This window comes from Arachis hypogaea, chromosome 14, assembly GCF_003086295.3.
Source record: "Arachis hypogaea cultivar Tifrunner chromosome 14, arahy.Tifrunner.gnm2.J5K5, whole genome shotgun sequence".
Lineage (NCBI taxonomy): Eukaryota > Viridiplantae > Streptophyta > Magnoliopsida > Fabales > Fabaceae > Arachis > Arachis hypogaea.
The window spans coordinates 136,291,775-136,309,878 of NC_092049.1; the positions used below are offsets into that span (position 1 = coordinate 136,291,775).

Consider the following 18,104-nt stretch of genomic DNA (forward strand, 5'->3'; position numbering starts at 1 on the left):
ATAATAAGTTAATAACTAATTTTTGTTGACTATTTTGGTATACATAATTGTTGCAATAATGATCACATTAATTATGAATATAATTTTCATTTCCTGTGAGCTGTGACTGCTAGCTTCGGTTACCTGCTTATCTTCTTCTCTCCATAATTCACTCACCTATAAATAACACAATCCGAGTCGGCTAAATACTTTTCGCAATTTTTTCTTCTTCTTTTGCTTCTCTCTCACATCGTTCTCGTGAGCTTCTACCCGTTTCTCACGTTCTCTAATATCTGTTACGCATTTCTCTCTCTCTCTCTCTCTCTCTCTCTCTCTCTCTCAGCAGCTTCAACGGTAACGACGTCGATCTCGTTAGTTCTAACGGTTTCGCCGTAGAGTCAAGGTTGTAACCGTCACTGAACCGCTGCGAGTAGTAGCTGCTGCTGCGTCTACTTATTCTTCGGAGTTTTGCAGTGGTGACGATGGCGTTGGCAGATGAGAAGGACGATGAAGTAGTTGTTCCGCAGAAGAAGATTACGATTGGAGTCTGCGTGATGGAAAAGAAGGTGAAATGTGACTCAGAGGTTCACTCTCTCTTTTTCACGCTGGATCCACTCTTCTTCAGTAGCTACGAGACTCTAGTCTATGTAATGATTCCCGCTTTGTTCTTCTATTGCAGGTTTTCTCTGCGCCTATGGAGCAGATTCTTCAGAGATTACGAGCCTTTGGTGAATTTGAGGTAGTTGAATCACTGAAATGTTTCGTTTCTTCACGTCGCGTTATCCTCATTGATTTCGATTTGAAATGTTCATGAATCTACTGGTAGTAGCTGAGTTCATGTTCTTTCTTCTGTTACTTATTCAAATTATAATGTGCCCCGTGTTTTCCTTTTCCTTCATTTTTCGCCGTCATTTTTGTGTTTTCTCCCTTTTTTTTGTATTTTCTCTTATATTTGTTTTGCTGTCTCTGTTTTATTATAATTATTATTATTTTCACTTTGTTATTTTTATTATTCGTAGGTCATATATTTTGGAGACAAGGTCATCCTCGAAGATCCAATAGAGAGGTATAACTGACACCGCGAATTAGATTTGTTTTTGGAATCTACAGTATGAAGAACTAAATAGTGATTGGACGATTTGCCGTCCTTTGCACAGAGTATAAGTCACTTTTTTTTATCTTTTCGGTACATTGAATAATCAATGAATATATGGAATCAATTTCTTTTTGTGATGCTCGTGATCTGTCAGTAGACACTTGGTTATTTTAACTTATTTCAGGACACATATACATAGGCACTGGCATGAAATATCTTTCAAGTACAGGAAATGTCTAACTGTCATGCCGAGGAGGAAAAAAATTAATTGAAGGGATTTTGTACTTGATGTTTCCTAATGCTGCATTTATGGCTGATTTTAACAAGATTTAATAGTTGTATGCATGGATGGAGCACAAGAAAATGCTAACCATGTTGAATGATGATCATCCTAAGGATGGAAAATAGGGGGACAAAAAAGAAGAAAAGAAAGAATATTAGAAGATATGTATATCAGGGAATACAGTAGAAAGTAAAGGGAAGGCTATCAAGAAAAGTATATGGAGTTATCATTTAAACTATTATTTTTATGAGATTCCTTTCCATTGGCAGTGGCCAATTTGGAAGTGAATGCACTTTCATTAAATACCTTTACATTTCATTTTTGCTGTGTATATACTGTTGGAGGGAATAAAGATCAAGAAAAGAATGCATAGTCATCGACACCCTACCTAAAAAAATGTTTTTCGATGTGTGAATCATATTTGTACTTGGGACATGTGAGTTATTGCTGAAATATTTGTTGTTTTTTGAATTGCACTGATTGCATACTAAGTTTAAATATTGCGTTGTTTGACTTATTTCAGTTGGCCAATATGTGATTGTTTGATTGCTTTCCATTCCTCTGGATATCCCCTCGAAAAGGCTGAGGCGTATGCTGCTTTAAGAAAGTAAGCTTGTTTATTTACCAAATATATTTTTTAGTCTTGAGTAATTAGTCCATGTTGCTTCGCATATTATTTTTTTTTCACTTTTTTTTTCATGGGCATAAGCACAGTAGATTATGAAATTCTTTATCAATTTCTTGTCTTCTTATTCTCTGTTGCATGTTTGGTTATAGTTATAAGATTGCTGTATCGTTTTCTTCTCAGACATTGGTTACTAACTTGAAGATGTACACACACAGTATAATAATCTTTTTCATATCAATCTATTTTTTTTCTTCTCTTGTTATTCTCCTTTTTCTTTATTCTTTTCAAATGTTGGTGGAGAATGTTTACAGATTTAAAACTACTTGTGCATTGTGATCCAGACCTTTTCTAGTAAATGAACTGGAGCCCCAACACCTTCTTCATGATCGAAGAAAAGTATACGAGGTAGGAGGGATTAGTTACTTAATTTCTTCTAGTTATGTACTTTTTGCTTTATTTTCAAGTTCCATGAGATTTCCATGTATATTGAGCCTTCTTGGATATACATTAAAAAAAATAAATATAAGAAGCTTCATTTCCTGTAAGCTTTGAACATCTTGGTATGTGCTATCTGGATGACTGGATTTGAACTGATAGCTCTTGCTGGTTCAATCAAAATCCAGAGATATACATCACTTAGCTATATGTTTGATTTATTTTTTCCCCCCCTCTTCGAATCATGCACTGGGCAGGGATTGTTGTTTATAATGTTTCTATTAAACTTGCAATATTTGAATCTTGGCACAAGTGAAATTGGCCTATGAATTGCTTTTTTAGGAAAATTGGTTCTGAAATATACAAGCTGTACTCTTTGACTTGTTCACCAAGAGCCTGAGTGGACATTGGCCTTTTTTTTTTTATGAAGATGATAGTCATAAGAAAATGAGAAGATAAGAGATCCTTTTTGTGAGCATGAAAACAAACAATAGAAAACACTATCGCAGGGAATTGTAGTCTCTGAACTTATGAGAGGGAAATTCCCTTTGGGAAAAAAAAGATGTTAGTACGTACTTTATTTTATACCACAGAAGTTGTTTGTTCCAAAATCTATCATTGAAGATGTATATAAAGAAAAGGGAAACAAAAAAAGAAGGAAAAAAAAGGAATTTGAGTCTGGTTACTGTGTTATTTACAGTGCAACAGTAAAGAACTTTATCATTTATGTTTCTTTTTTTTTATGATGATATTAATATGTTCAACTTTTGGTTCAAGCGTCTTGAAATGTTTGGAATCCCTGTTCCAAGATATGCCCTTGTTAATAGGGAAGTGCCATACCAAGAGTTGGATTACTTTGTTGAGGAAGAGGATTTTGTTGAAGTTCATGGCATGCGATTTTGGAAGCCATTTGTGGAGAAGCCTATTGATGGTGAGCCATTAATTGAAACTGTTCATTCTTCACTATTCATGTTTTTCCAAAATCGCAGACTTTACATAAATGTGTTCTATGGTTTAACCTTTTTGTTTAAAAATAAAATAAAATAAAACCATCATTAGTTGTACCATATTTTCAATTGGTTGCGGCTGGATAAAAATCTGTTACCTGATCACAGAAGTTGAAATTTAATGATGTATTGCCTATTTATCTAATCCACTATTCTTTTTGTGCCGTATATTTGGAAATCGTGGAAGTTATATTCTCAATAATGCTTTTACAATGCTATTGTTATTCCTGTGACTGTTCTTTCTAATGGTATTGTATTAATCTTTTTCTTTTATCAAAAAAGAAAAATTAATTAGTATTAATCTTCCTGATAAGTAATGAAGCTTCCCAGTTCTCATAATGTCCTCTCTTACTGTTTGTTTTCCTTGATATACAAGTTGCAAACAATTTTTCTTGAATTTTATAACGCTCTTTTTTTTTGTTAAGGTGATAATCATAGTATAATGATATACTATCCCAGTTCAGCTGGTGGAGGCATGAAGAAATTATTTCGGAAGGTAAGCTTTACGCTGAGATGCTACTCTTCCCAGTTAAGAAACATTAAATAATTGTATAAGACATTCTTTTTCCAAGGGACATGTTGAAACTGCCACCTCTGCCATTTGTATAATAAATCATATCTGTGTTTTATATTTATATCTCTGATAATAATTTTCTGAAGTTTACTTGGGTCTTCTTATACCTATGTCTACCTTTATCCGACCCACTTTTATGTCCTTTTGATTGAATATATTACTCATCTTAGTTTCTGTTTTTCTGGTATACTATGATCTAAGGTTGGCAACCGTTCTAGTGAGTTCCAGCCGGAGGTGAGAAGAGTGAGGCGTGAAGGCTCCTATATTTATGAGGAATTCATGCCAACTGGAGGGACAGATGTTAAGGTTTGAAGTGCTTTAGTTTTCCTTTTTCTTAAGAAAATTAACATATTTTGATGTTTATGACATGTGTTTGTCTATATTCTTATGGCTTTCAAGAATTTTGATGATTGATTGTAGGTGTATACAGTAGGCCCTGAGTATGCTCATGCTGAAGCCAGGAAGTCTCCAGTTGTTGATGGTGTCGTTATGAGAAATCCTGATGGGAAGGAAGTAAGTAGCATGCTAAACATCTTACTCTCCTCTTCCAGCTATTTGTTTTGTTTTTATGATTTTGCTATAACTTGGAGTCTTCGCTGGTTTGTTGCTTGTTAATCCAGATAGTTTAATCTTTCCTTTCGAAGCAGTGTGGATCTGTCCATGTTGGGTACCTTGTGGTAATGTTATGGAATAACACAATTGGTCCCAACGTGTAAACCCAGTGCCAAGAAGATGATACATATGATATTGAATCCTATACTTTCTTGATGTTATAACCCTATGACACATATAGTTGAGACAGGAGTAAACCCTAATTAAGATAAATAGGTTAGAAGGTTAGTAATTCCTACATATTTCATGTTTTTGGTTAACTTTTAGGTTCCTTTGAAAATGCAAAGCCATTCTCATTTGTTATTTCTTGGATGTTACTTTCATATTAGGTTTGTAACTCCTCTCTGCAGCATTGCAGCCCTTATATCATGTTCTAGAGTAGATACATTGAATGCATTTTATTGTTTTCTCTTGTTTATTCTCTCATTGCTCTGTTCTTTTAACTTGTCTTCCTGCATGTTATGTATTCTACTACATCCTTTTATCACATCTCTTTCAAAGTGTGACAACCTCTTGTTTAGTCTTAATGCGTATTTTAAGGTTACCTAAATTGCTTGTTTTTTGTAGGTTATGTATAATATTTTTTTTTTTATTTTCTGAACATTAAGATTTCTTAGTTATAGGATTTGGGTTGATCAATAAAAGAAACAAACATATACAATGCAATGAGAGGCTGTTAAATTATGTCTATTATTACACTTGGCAGGTCAGGTATCCAGTGTTATTAACCCCTACTGAGAAACAAATGGCAAGAGAGGTTTGCATTGCATTCAGGCAAGCGGTATGTTCTTTTAATGTGGCAACATACTATTAAAAATGAGGAAGTGGTTCTTGTCATGTATGGTTCTTTTCTGAAATTTTCACTGGAATTGGATTTCTGGTTTCTAGATGGTAAAGTTCGTAGAATTGTTGGTCCTAGCAAGTGTTGATTGTATTCAAGCTTTGATGTTTTGTATCCTAGAGCTGCTAGTAAATGTTGCATATGTTTGTATGGTTATATGTGTTTTATAATTCTTCAATTTTGCAGTTAATTTGTTTTCTGGTTGAAAGTTTGATCAATAGCTTGAAAAATATCCTCTAAATTCTTTTGGCGACTATTGATGAGCTAAAAAAGTTCTAGATCCAAATGTTTTAAGAAATGACTGTCTTTGTGCTTAAAAGAAAATATTTTTTTGTCTGTTTCTCCTTGTTTGCTGCTGTAAATTATTCTTGTTGCTTGTAGGTTTGCGGGTTTGACCTCTTGAGATGTGAGGGACGCTCCTATGTTTGTGATGTCAATGGATGGAGCTTCGTTAAAAACTCATACAAGTATGGGTCCCTAATTAGATTTTTCGCAATTATTCTTGTAATATGGGAGCATGGTTCAATTTTCCCAATAGCTTTACACTTGCTTCTAGTAATCAGAAAATCGTAGCCCAGCTCTTTTCCTCTAAGAACTATATATCCGAGCTGGGAATTTTATTGAAGATATAGACTGGTTGTGATGCTATTTGAAAAATGAAGTTTCCCTATGGATGGCATGCAATAACTTACATAGATGAAATAAATACTCTTTCTAACTAGATATAGCATTACTTGCCTTGTTCATGCTTTAGTTGCTACATGGTAGAATTGCTTCAGTGAAGCAAAATTCTCGTCAATTTGGGTTTGATGGAAATCATTGCTTCAATGAGATGCTTATAAATAAGGAAAACATTACCAATTATGAAAGCTATGTCAATTTCGTGCCGAACTATTTTTTCTTTCAATATTCAAAATAGCATGCACTGCTTGTTTCAGTCATACGGTTTCCATTTGATGCTTATTAAGGTATTATGATGATGCTGCCTGTGTTCTGCGAAAGATGTTCTTAGATGCAAAAGCACCTCATCTTTCTTCAGCAATTCCACCAACCTTGCCATGGAAAGTAAATGAACCGGTCCAACCGACGGAGGGACTTACTCGTCAGGGAAGTGGTATTATTGGGACTTTTGGACAATCTGAAGAATTACGTTGTGTAATTGCTGTTATTCGCCAGTATGTTCTAACACCCTCCGCCCTCCTTTATTAAATTAGTTAAGCACCACATGTATTGTTATGTACTCTTTTGGCCCCTTGGCAGTGGTGATAGAACCCCTAAACAGAAGGTGAAGCTAAAAGTTACCGAGGAAAGGCTGCTGAACTTGATGTTGAAATACAATGGAGGCCGACCTAGAGCTGAAGTAATACTATTTTCTGATACTTTTGTAATGTTTTTCTAATTGAGGGAAAGTTATCAATTTTGTTTCAATCTAATGGTATTTGTTTGCAGACCAAACTTAAAAGTGCCGTTCAGCTGCAAGATCTATTAGATGCCACACGCATTCTTGTGCCTCGCGTTAGGTACTCACATGCATAGGCCTAAGCATTGATTGACATGCACCTCCATATCACATTCACACCAAAAATTAATCAAATATCAGTATAAACCATTCTCGCACACATGCATGACAGCTAGGGGAAGTAGTTATTTGCCTTATGTTGTATAGGAAGTGCCATTGGCCTCAATATGAAAAAAGGACTGGAATAGCTTGTTTTAAATAAAACTCACTTGCTTTTATTGATTTTCTTGTTTCCTTCACAAGGGATGATAGCTGCATTTCCTTTTTCATTTTGCATCCCAAGGAAAAAATTCCCAGATTCCTAAAGTTTACCTTGCTAAAGTAGTAAAGTTGTCAGGCCAATTCTTTTTCGTTGAATGTGTGCTTTGTCATTTCTATTTGGAATTTGTTAGTTGTAGACTCTAGGTTTATAATCAGTATATGCTTATTATTTTAGATAACCAAGGGTTTTAACTTTTAAATAACTATGGCTGTTACTATCATTCAGGCCTGATCGGGAAAGTGATAGTGAGGCTGAAGTTGAGCATGCTGAAAAGCTCCGTCAAGTTAAAGCAGTTCTTGAGGAGGTTGTTAACTAACTTGAGTTTTGCTAGTGACTAATATTTGAAATTTATATTCTTGAAAATTAAATTTCAAATTTTGTTGAGCCTAAATTTAGCTTTTCATTCTACGCTGCATTGACTTGTACCTCCTATTGATTGAGTTTGGGAGATTTTTATTGAAGTTAGTTCGGCATGAATTTTTATACATTGCTCTACTTCCTTGTAATCCTTTCTAATCCCTAGCCATCCCTGTGCGCTGTTGATTTAAGTCGCACATATAAGTATGGGGAACCATGGGTAAATTTCCTAGCTGTGCTAATGATTGATGTACACAAGGAATATGGTATGGAGATCTATAAAAACCTGCCTGCATGAGCTAATGATCTGCAAAATTATATCGCTGTGTGTTGACCCAGAGAAAATGGAATGATTTTAGTTTGTTGCTTATGATATGGGATCTCTTCTGTTGGCTATGATGTGTCAAACATACTGCTAACACAGGAAAAAGATAATGCTCTTGAATCTACTCTGAGAGCATGAATAACTGCAGTTGTGATCTTGGTTTCTTCTTCTTGTTAACCAAAATGTCTTATTTCATATACTAAATTTGCCCACCTCTTGTTTTGCTCCTCAATATCAGGGAGGACATTTCTCTGGGATATATAGGAAAGTTCAGTTAAAGCCACTAAAGTGGGTCAAAGTCACAAAAGGAAATGGTGAAGGTGAAGAAGAACGACCAGTTGAAGCTCTAATGGTTCTTAAATATGGCGGTGTTCTTACACATGCTGGAAGAAAGCAGGTTCAGATTAATAAAACAAAAAGAATCTCATTCAAGTTTGAATGGAGCACTATTATTTACAAACAATGTGACATGTTTAATCTTCCATGAAGTTTTCTTGATTATCTATTCTTACTTTTGCCCTCTTTGCAGGCTGAAGAACTAGGAAGATATTTTCGAAATAATATGTATCCAGGTAAATTATATTGCCACTCGGCAATTATACTGGAATTTATACTCTAATAATTGTAGCTATTGATTGTAAATGTGCATATCACACACAAATAAAATTGTTATATTGGAACAAATGGTCTATCGGTGCTTCTTAGGTTTACTTAGGTTAATATGTTTCAAACATGGTCTTTCATTCTTCTTGTGACATTATGAGTCTATCACAATAGACAGGACCATGTATAATAGGCAAATCAAGTTTTTCATTTATTTATTTTATTTTTTAATTCAAATTGGCAGGAGAAGGTACAGGGCTGCTTCGCCTCCATAGTACATATCGCCATGATCTTAAGATTTATAGCTCTGATGAAGGTCGTGTACAGGTATGGGTAATGATGCAGTCATCTTTCCCCAGTCCAAAGTATGCTTAAGTCGTTTAAGAGCAGCTTCTTCACTTGTTATTCATGTTTGATGTCTCTATGTGGTTGCTAACTTGCATAATTCGTCTTAAAATACTACAATTTGAGTTATTATGTACTGGATCTGTGTTAACAGATGTCTGCAGCCGCTTTTGCAAAAGGTCTTCTTGATCTAGAAGGACAGCTAACACCAATCCTGGTTTGTTTCTTATTTCATTTTTTCTTTTAAAAAGCCTTAAAGAGAACAGTTGAACAGTTTTCTGTGTCAGATATATTTAACTGAAATGGTTATCTTAAAGGTTTCCCTTGTTAGCAAGGACTCTTCCATGCTGGATGGGCTTGACAATGCTAGTATTGAAATGAAAGAAGCCAAGGTTTGTAATACAGTGATTTATTTTGTTGTTCTATCTTTTATGACGCTTACAGGCATTGCGATGTTTGTTTTTTTTTTTTTTTGTTTTTTTTGTTTTATATATATATATATATATATCTTACTGGCATAACCCTCAATCAAGAACAATCGAGCTTTGAAAAAACAAAAGCTATAGACAACTTGTAAAGGAATAGTAAAAATGATAATAATTAGGCCAAATGAGTACGGATAAATCCAGGAAGTTATTTTTTTTTTTTTTGGAGAGAGGGTCATTATAACTTATTTCCTGTATGATGTGCGAGGAAGAGAAAAGTAGTAGCACTGGGCTCTAACCATTAGCAACCAATACTGAGACTGGCCTAGTCCTTTTTCTTCAATAGCCAGTAGAATTTGTTGAAGGAGATGATACGTTTTTAGATGTAGTGGAATGACATTTGGAGCAGACTGCAGTGTTTTGTTTCCTATATTGTGTGGTATGCATATGATGTTAATGACAGATGGATCATTGATTTATCCTTTTAAATTTTTTATAGGTTGAGGATTAGGGTAACTGTACAGTTCATAATTCATACATTTGCTTCTATACTCCATAACTAACAAATTCGAGTTAAGATTTGGGTATGACAGAATATCAGGAACTCTATTATACTAATACATTTTATTTCACGTATTATCATGATTGGATATTTGGTAGGCCCGTCTGAATGAAATCATTACTTCTAGTTCGAAGGCCATTCATAGCAACGGATCACCTGAATTTCCCTGGATGGCTGATGGAGCTGGATTGCCACCCAATGCTTCAGAATTACTTCCCAAGTTGGTAATATTTGTTATCTTTCATTGTCCTTAACGTCTTTCTTTTTTTTTTTTCCTTCCTTTTTTGTTCGCTGTTTATAGAACGTGAAACTTTTCTTACGAAATGCAGCCATTTTTAGTTTCTTGATTTCCCCGGCATCTGTCTTCAATAGGTAGAATTGACTAAGAAGGTTACCGAGCAAGTACGACTACTTGCTAAGGATGAAGATGAGAAACTTACAGAAGCAGGCTCGTACGATGTAATTCCTCCTTATGACCAAGCAAAAGCACTTGGGAAGACAAATATTGATGTTGATCGTATAGCAGCTGGATTACCATGTGGTAGTGAAGGGTTTCTATTAATGTATGCTCGGTGGAAAAAACTTGAAAGAGACTTGTACAATGAACGGAAGGAGTAAGTGCTTAGAATTTTTTTGGTTTAATGTTTTCTGTACTTTTTTTTTTCTATATATTTAGAAATGCAAATTTTTTTTGCAAGTACCGTTAATAGTACATTTGACTGGTTTAATTACATGCATTCAATGATAATGAGTAAAGGCAATCAGATGCTTCAAACGATAAAGTTATTTGTGGAGTGAAAATCATTTCCTACCTCTGTAATGTGATATGGATGCTGTTTTTATCTTTCCTTAATCTATAGGTGGAATTGTTCCCGTTAACCCATCTCATCCAATCCAATTTTTGTCTCTTAATGATAGTAATATGGTTTGCTTTATATGTTAAACAAGCAAAAACATGCTTCAGGTTTTAAGAATATGTAAATTCCTTTATTCTAATTAAAATGATTTTAAATGCTATTATTTGTTTCGATTTAGCATTTTCCAGTGATGATTTCACTCTCAAAACTATCATGAATTTTGTATGCATTACGTGTACGGTGTATTGGTCTCTTCTGTGTACTTGTAGTTTATTGGCTAAAAAATGTTGTCTCCCTAGTTGAACTGTTTTGCCTTATGTTGAATGTTGTACACTAATGGCCTGTTAATTGCACAGGCGCTTTGACATCACCCAAATTCCTGATGTCTATGATTCATGCAAGTAAGTTATCTTATCTTATGTTTGTATTATAACTCGATTGATCTTTTCAATCGCTACATATCTTTATGCAGAAAACAATTATGGAGTTTTTGTTTTGTTTTGTTTCTTTTCTTTTTATGGTAACAATTATGGAGATCTTGTTAAAGATCATGAAATGCAGAGTCTTTCCTCTCCTGATGGCTGTAAAAATGTTATATCTGTAGTTTAATTTTCTGTTTCATTCACCCCTTCACCTGAACTATTTTCTATAATGTAAAGGGTTCTCATTGGCCATAATATTATTTTCAATGTGATGGTTACCATAAACCATAGGCTTCCTTATTTTTTTTCCTGTTCTCTTTGTTCCTCTCTGTCACTTTCCTTCTTCCAATCCCAACTGTTCTGTTTTTCATGTCTGATCTGTTCTAGTGATCGTCCATCCAGTTTTATGTTTGTGTTTCAAGTTTTTGTGTGTATATTTTGATCTCTGAGTTGTGATTAGACTGCAACCTTTAGAAGACCCTCCTACAGTTTGTTGAGGCTGATTTAATTGTTGACTATTAATTTATCATTGGACAAGCAATTCCAACCCTATTTCATAAGTGTGCACATCAAATATGCATAGGAGTCAAATATGAATTTAAAATGAAAAATTGGCAATATCATAAATTATATAGCTTCATTTATTCTCTAAGAAGTTAATGCTGGCTTCCACATTGCAGATATGATCTATTGCACAATGCGCATCTTAATCTAGAGGGACTGGACGAGCTATTTAGAGTTGCTCAGGTATGCAGTATAATGTTTGGGTAACCTCTGCTCATGTTTACATATCACTGGTTTTTGTATAAATTGCATGCTGGTAGCGTCGCTGATAGTCTTACATGTAAAAGGCAGCATAGTGCGTGACTTTCACTCAGCAAAAATTTTTCATAGAACAGAGTACAGTGTTTTCCTTTTTAACGTTGGGAGAAACTCTATATGTTAAAAAACTTAAGAGTCAAGTATTCCTCTGCAGAAATAAAGCCCTTACATTTTATATTGCTCCGTTGTTCATATATTAATCAACTTTGAACTCGGTCTGTTAACTTTCCTGATCGCTCTGACATCTTATTTGCAGGCACTTGCTGATGGTGTAATTCCAAATGAATATGGAATTAATCCAAAGCAGAAGCTGAAGATCGGTTCAGAGGTAAATTCCTGCTTTAAGGAATCTTGCAAATTTCTTCTCATGTTAAATATATGTGAACATTTTCCCTGCCGTGCCTATACCAAAGTTTTGATTCAGTTATTTAACATTCTATTCTTAAACAGTGATAGAAGATTTGACCGACTATAATAAACATGAGATTTACAGATGTCATGAATAATTCATCGTCTGTTGATAGTTCATGACAGACATATATAAACATGCAACAACCAAAACAAGCCTTGTGGATACAGCAACTCAGTTTTCAATGTGACATTAGATGCTCAGTTATATAACACTCTACATTTGATAAGAACAGTCATAAAACATGCTCACTTTTAGGAAAAATAAAGTATCATTTTGGCCTTTTGGGCAATAGCTATATTACATATAAGGCAATAACCAAACATAATAAACTGTACGACAGATTAAAACTATTTATACATCTTTATATTGGAGTTTCATATTGAACATGCAGTACTGTAATCCAATGCATTACCCCTATGTTCTTGTAACTGTAGCCTCCTGATTACCTTGTTTCAATTGTTTACGCTGTCTTAACTCAGATTGCTCGTCGATTATTGGGTAAAATTTTAATTGATATGAGGAATACTCGGGAGGAAGCTATCAGTGTTGCTGAATTAAAGAGTAACCAAGACAATGATACATCGGCGATGAAAACTGAGAAGGAAGATACAGAGGCCAAGTCAAAACATCATAAGAATGGTGAAATGGCCAGAAAATCAAGCACTTTCAGTGATATATCAATGGATCAAGACGACGATGATGATAAGGAGACCAAATATCGTTTAGATCCAAAGTAAGTATCTGGTCTTCATTTGATTTGGTAAATTTTTAAGTTGTATTCTAATAATCTTTTATTTTCCATTAGGTATGCAAATGTGAAGACTCCTGAACGCCATGTGCGAACACGCCTATACTTCACTTCTGTGAGTATCACATCTCATTTTCCAATCTGTTAATATAACCAAAAAGTCCTTTGGAGTGGTTAATTGTATTGTATCTACACAGACCTCATACGTGAAAACAAATTTTAAATTTAACTAGTCAACTTGTATTGAACACTAAAGTATAAATAAGATGCATTAAACAGAAAGTTTAAAAAAAAATTGTTGACATTTATTTCTCTTAGGGTGTGTGTGGTTGGGGGAATTATAAATAATTCTTAGGAATTTTAAGATGGGAATATCATATGCTCATGTTTGGTTCAAAGTTTGAAAAGCTATTCCCAAGCAAATTTGATTCCAGAGAATCAAAATACCATCATTTCAATTCCCACCTTCCCCTTGGGTATATTTAATTCCCATGGGAATGGAATCTTTGTAACAAAGTAATGCTTGAACCACACACATCCTTAATAATTTCCACCTCCCCCTTTTTTGACAGGAATCACATATCCATTCTCTCATGAATGTTCTTCGATATTGTAATTTGGATGAATCTCTTCAAGAAGAAGAGAGCCTTGTTTGTCATAATGCTCTAGACCGCCTATATAAAACAAAGGAGCTGGACTACATGAGTTACATTGTGCTGAGAATGTTTGAGAACACAGAGGTCAGTTATTTTTGCCATTTCCCAATCAACATCTTTAGCATGTTATAGGGTTCCCAAGTGTTCTACATCATACGGGTTTCTTTATTCTTTTTTCCATTTGTTCAAAAAGGTGGTCTTGGAGAAAACCCTGTCTGTCTAATTAAGAAAGTAGTTGATCCACTTTTGACTTTTAAATGCAGGTCGATCTAGAAGATCCAAAAAGGTTCCGCATAGAGCTGACCTTCAGCCGGGGTGCTGATTTATCGCCGTTGGAGGTAATGATATCCAATTTATATAGTTTTCCGTAAGAAATCCAAACTGGGGTTCTAGTTCTACTCACTTTGCATTTCTTGGTATGAAATTGAAATTCAGCTCAATATCCATTAGGCTTCAGAATATTGTAGTGTTACATTAGCTTGAACCTTCGACGAAGTCAACTGTTTAATTATTTTCCTTAATCAAGTAAAATACCAAATATAATTGTTTTTTGACTTGCTGCCAGTAACATGTAGGAATTTGCAATTAATTCACTTGTTGGAAGTAGTTAGATTTGTTCATATTATAAGGTCTATTAACAACTTTTCATGAGGAATACCATTGAATATGCTGCTGATTTTGAACGTTGAATTTCTTTTCCTCTTTTGCTAATTTGTGTCATGCTACATGCATGGTCAGCAGAAGAACGATAGTGAGGCTGCTTCGTTGCACCAGGAGCACACACTGCCTATTATGGGTCCTGAAAGGCTTCAAGAAATAGGATCATACCTCACATTTGAAAAGATGGAAATGATGATTCATCCATTTGCTATGCCTGCAGAAGACTTTCCTCCGCCAACAACACCTGCCGGATTCTCTGGCTATTTCTCGAAAAGTGTGCTCGAGCGTCTGGTAAATCTTTGGCCTTTCCATAAGCATGCCAATACTAATGGGAAATAGTTAATTCAGACTTCCATTTCTACAAGTTAGGGTCTTCCTGCCTTGTGTTTCTTGTAAATATAAAACTTCTGGAAAAAACGAAGCAAGCTTTGCCTTGCCTGGAAAAAATTTTGGAGCATATCACATCCCTTTAACGAATGTTGGTAGAAAGCACGCATGGTGTCCTTTTCTTTTTTCCACCCAAGGTTCTATTACTTTCTTCTCGACAAAATAGGAAGCAACTAGCGTAAGGAGAACAAATTTATCCAAGCACTAACTAATAATTTACCCAATTCTTCTGAAGCAAGTATAGAGGGAAAACTAGAATACGACCGTCTTTCAAAATTGTACGATGTGTGATTATGTCAAATCGATTACTGTTTTCTTTATGAAGTGTTATTTTAATTATCACCAATTTGAAGCCTCAGTATAATATCGTGTTTGGTTAGTGAGTTTGTCTATTTAATATATAAATATGGTGGCACACATCTACGTTGAAAACACGCCATTTTTTAAAGGACACGGTGATATACGGTTGCACATAATGAACTTTTTCTTTTTAATATTGTATTATTAGAGGTGAAATCCTTCATCATGAATTAAACTGTGTGTTGAACACAACTATGGCCATTTACAAAACGTCAATGACGTTTTGTGTTTCTTCAATTAAAATAATATTTTTCTAATAAAACGTCAGTAATGTTTTGTGTTTTAATAATTAAAATAATATTTTTTATTACAAAACGTTAGTGACGTTTTGTTCTTTGATGATTAAAAAAAAAATTTTATTGCAAAACGTCAGTGACGTTTTGTACTACTACCACAACCCTGTAGAACACCAAAATCATCAAATATTTTTGCATTTCACATTAAAATTATCCATATATAAAAATTTTAGCCGCACATAATAGACGTATATTTTGTGTCTCTTTAGAAAGTAGATATTTTTTTCAATAATAAAATTAAAAAAATCCTTTCTTTAAAAATTATTTTTGGACTTTAACTTCTAAAATACGATTTTTTTTTTAATTTAAACAAGTTCACTATAAAAATTGACAAGTTCACTTAACCTCCCGACGAACTTTTTAAATTTTATAGAGTTCGTCTAATTCCGGCAAACTCTTTTTAAGTTTTTTGAATTTTGTATTTTTAATCTATTATCATCATCTCCAAACAGTATATAGATCTATAAACAGTACATAGGAATATACAAAAATACACGGATAATAAGCACAGTTTTTTCAAGAATTTTTTTTAATTATAAATTAAAAAAATAAGTCATATTTAACAATGGCAATCATTGTTATTGTCTCTAAAAATACATAGGTACACCGAAATAAGCCATATTTAACAAGAATTTTTTTAATTATAAATTTAAAAAAAAAACTATTTTCCAAAAATAACAAGGATTGTTAAATTGTTAACTATAGATTATTTTTGGAAAATAATTATTTTTTTTAATTTATAATTAAAATTTTTTTTTTGTCAAATATGGTTTATTCCGGTGTAATTTTTAGAGACGATAACAATGTTTGTCGTTGTTAAAAAATTCTTGAAGAAGTCATGCTTGTTCTCCGTGTATTTTTGTGTACTCCTATATATTGTTTGTAGATCTATATACTATTTGGAGATGATGATAATGGATTAAAAATGTGGAATTCAAAAAACTTAAAAGGGAGTTTGCCGGGAGTTAGGCGAACTCTATAAAGGAAATTCGCCGAGGGTTCGCCAGATGTTAGACGAACTTACCAATTTTTATAGAGTTCGCCGAGTCCGGCAAAGTTGCTTAAATGCCAAAAAAAAAATCATATTTTAAAAATTAAAATCCAAAAATTATATTTGGAGAAATATAATTTTTTTTATTTTATTATTAAAAAATTCCTTTGAAAAGTTGAGACAAAAATTTTTTATATTAGACACAAATTTTTTATTCATTTTTATATTTAATATTTTGTGAATTTTCCAAATCTATCTTTCTTCCTCCAACTGTTCCCTTCTCCTTCACTGGTGTCTTTTGCTTCTCTCCCATGACAACTCTCTCTTCCTCCCTCCTTCTCCCCCCTCCAGTATTTAAGCTATTTACGGTGTTTTTCATGTCATCTTCTTACAAATCTAGTCTTTCTCTAAAAAAGAAGACATCACCACCATCATTTCTTTGTAGAAGTTGCTTCCATAATTTTTCTCTTTTCTTTTATTTTTATTTTTAATTTTTTTTAATAATAATCTATATCTAGGTTTTGTTACTTGAACTGCGCTAATCTTAAAAAAAATAACAAATTGAAGTGAAAGAGAAGAATAATATTAACATTTTAATATAATTGTGATTTGTGTATTGTATTGTATATTATTTATCAAATAAATAAAAAAAATTGTCTATAGTTATGTCTACTTCTATTTGTGTATCTATATTTATATCTTATTTACTTTCACTCATTAACCAAACAGAGCCTAAGAAATACTAGTTTTTTTTGGTGACTAAGAAATACTAGTTTAATCCTGTAATTCAAATCACATACTAATTCAAAGCTATAATTTATTTTAATGAATATTATTTAATGTTTAAAAAAATAAAGCTAAGACCATTTTGATCATTTGCAAAAAATAAAGTAAAATAGTTGGAGATAGTCACACTTTTTATCAACTATTGACGGAAGGTAAAGACTAATATGATAAACTGAAGAATGCAAAACTAAAGAAAAATGGAAAAAATAATGGGTTGAAATTAAGTCAAAATTCTTAAATAAAAAAAAATGACATTAATAAATTAAGTAATAAAAAATGTATTTAGACAAAGCCATCCATCAGAATATTAAAAAAAAAAATTTAAAAGCATAACTGGAAAGCTAATATTTTCAAGTTTTTATTTAAACGAAAACTAAAATATTATAGATATCATAATCCAAAATGAAAAAAACAAAAAATAAACAGAAAATAATGCATTTTAATTATTAAGAAAAAAATTTCGTCACAAAGATTTTATATATATATATATATATATATACTTGGTTAAGATATTTAGAATAAATTAAGAAATGACATAAAAAAAAGAATAAAGTTTAAGGGACAAATACTTTAATAGAAAATCAAAATAAAGATTGATTTTGACCACCAGAACAATTATATTCAATGATAACAAAATATAAAACAGATGATAAGAGTTAAAAAGTTCAAATACTATTAAATATTCTAAGAGTTAGATTAGTTAAAAATATATAAAATAATAGGAAAATATATTTTTAATCCTTTAACATAAAACTAAATAAATAAGGGAAAAAATTCATGCTTGACAACTAATAATAATAATTTAAAAGTACAATGCTAATTAAAAAATAAAAACAATTATCACAAAATAACTA

At 32.9% G+C, this 18,104-nt stretch overlaps 1 protein-coding gene across 8 annotated transcripts; it reads left to right on the forward strand.

Moving 5' to 3' along the window:
- Positions 1–73: 73 nt before the first annotated feature.
- LOC112744433 (inositol hexakisphosphate and diphosphoinositol-pentakisphosphate kinase VIP2) lies at positions 74–14,922 on the forward strand. Of its 8 annotated transcripts, none has more exons than XM_072215493.1 (31): positions 188–563; positions 659–718; positions 999–1,045; positions 1,260–1,794; positions 1,882–1,965; positions 2,328–2,391; positions 3,199–3,352; positions 3,854–3,924; positions 4,204–4,308; positions 4,423–4,515; positions 5,321–5,395; positions 5,837–5,922; positions 6,424–6,630; positions 6,716–6,815; positions 6,905–6,975; positions 7,462–7,540; positions 8,157–8,315; positions 8,448–8,490; positions 8,766–8,848; positions 9,021–9,083; positions 9,184–9,258; positions 9,952–10,077; positions 10,226–10,467; positions 11,067–11,111; positions 11,813–11,879; positions 12,211–12,282; positions 12,846–13,099; positions 13,172–13,229; positions 13,687–13,854; positions 14,034–14,108; positions 14,509–14,922. In XM_072215493.1, the coding sequence occupies exons 7-31, from the start codon at positions 3,208–3,210 to the stop codon at positions 14,767–14,769; spliced, it is 2,823 nt and encodes a 940-aa protein (XP_072071594.1). In that variant the 5' UTR covers positions 188–563; positions 659–718; positions 999–1,045; positions 1,260–1,794; positions 1,882–1,965; positions 2,328–2,391; positions 3,199–3,207; the 3' UTR covers positions 14,770–14,922. The 8 variants fall into 8 exon arrangements, with proteins under 8 accessions (XP_025649842.1, XP_025649844.1, XP_072071594.1 ...); XM_072215495.1 differs by having other exon boundaries at positions 188–545; positions 14,512–14,922; XM_072215492.1 differs by having other exon boundaries at positions 197–545.
- Positions 14,923–18,104: the final 3,182 nt, after the last annotated feature.

Bases quoted from the DNA above. Each gene is read 5' to 3' on its own strand.
- LOC112744433 (XM_025794056.3), top strand. From the start codon at position 462: ATGGCGTTGGCAGATGAGAAGGACGATGAAGTAGTTGTTCCGCAGAAG. The intron at 6,816-6,904 runs GTAATACTATTT...ATTTGTTTGCAG, and splicing joins GAGGCCGACCTAGAGCTGAA to ACCAAACTTAAAAGTGCCGT. The intron at 10,078-10,225 runs GTAATATTTGTT...TGTCTTCAATAG, and splicing joins CAGAATTACTTCCCAAGTTG to GTAGAATTGACTAAGAAGGT.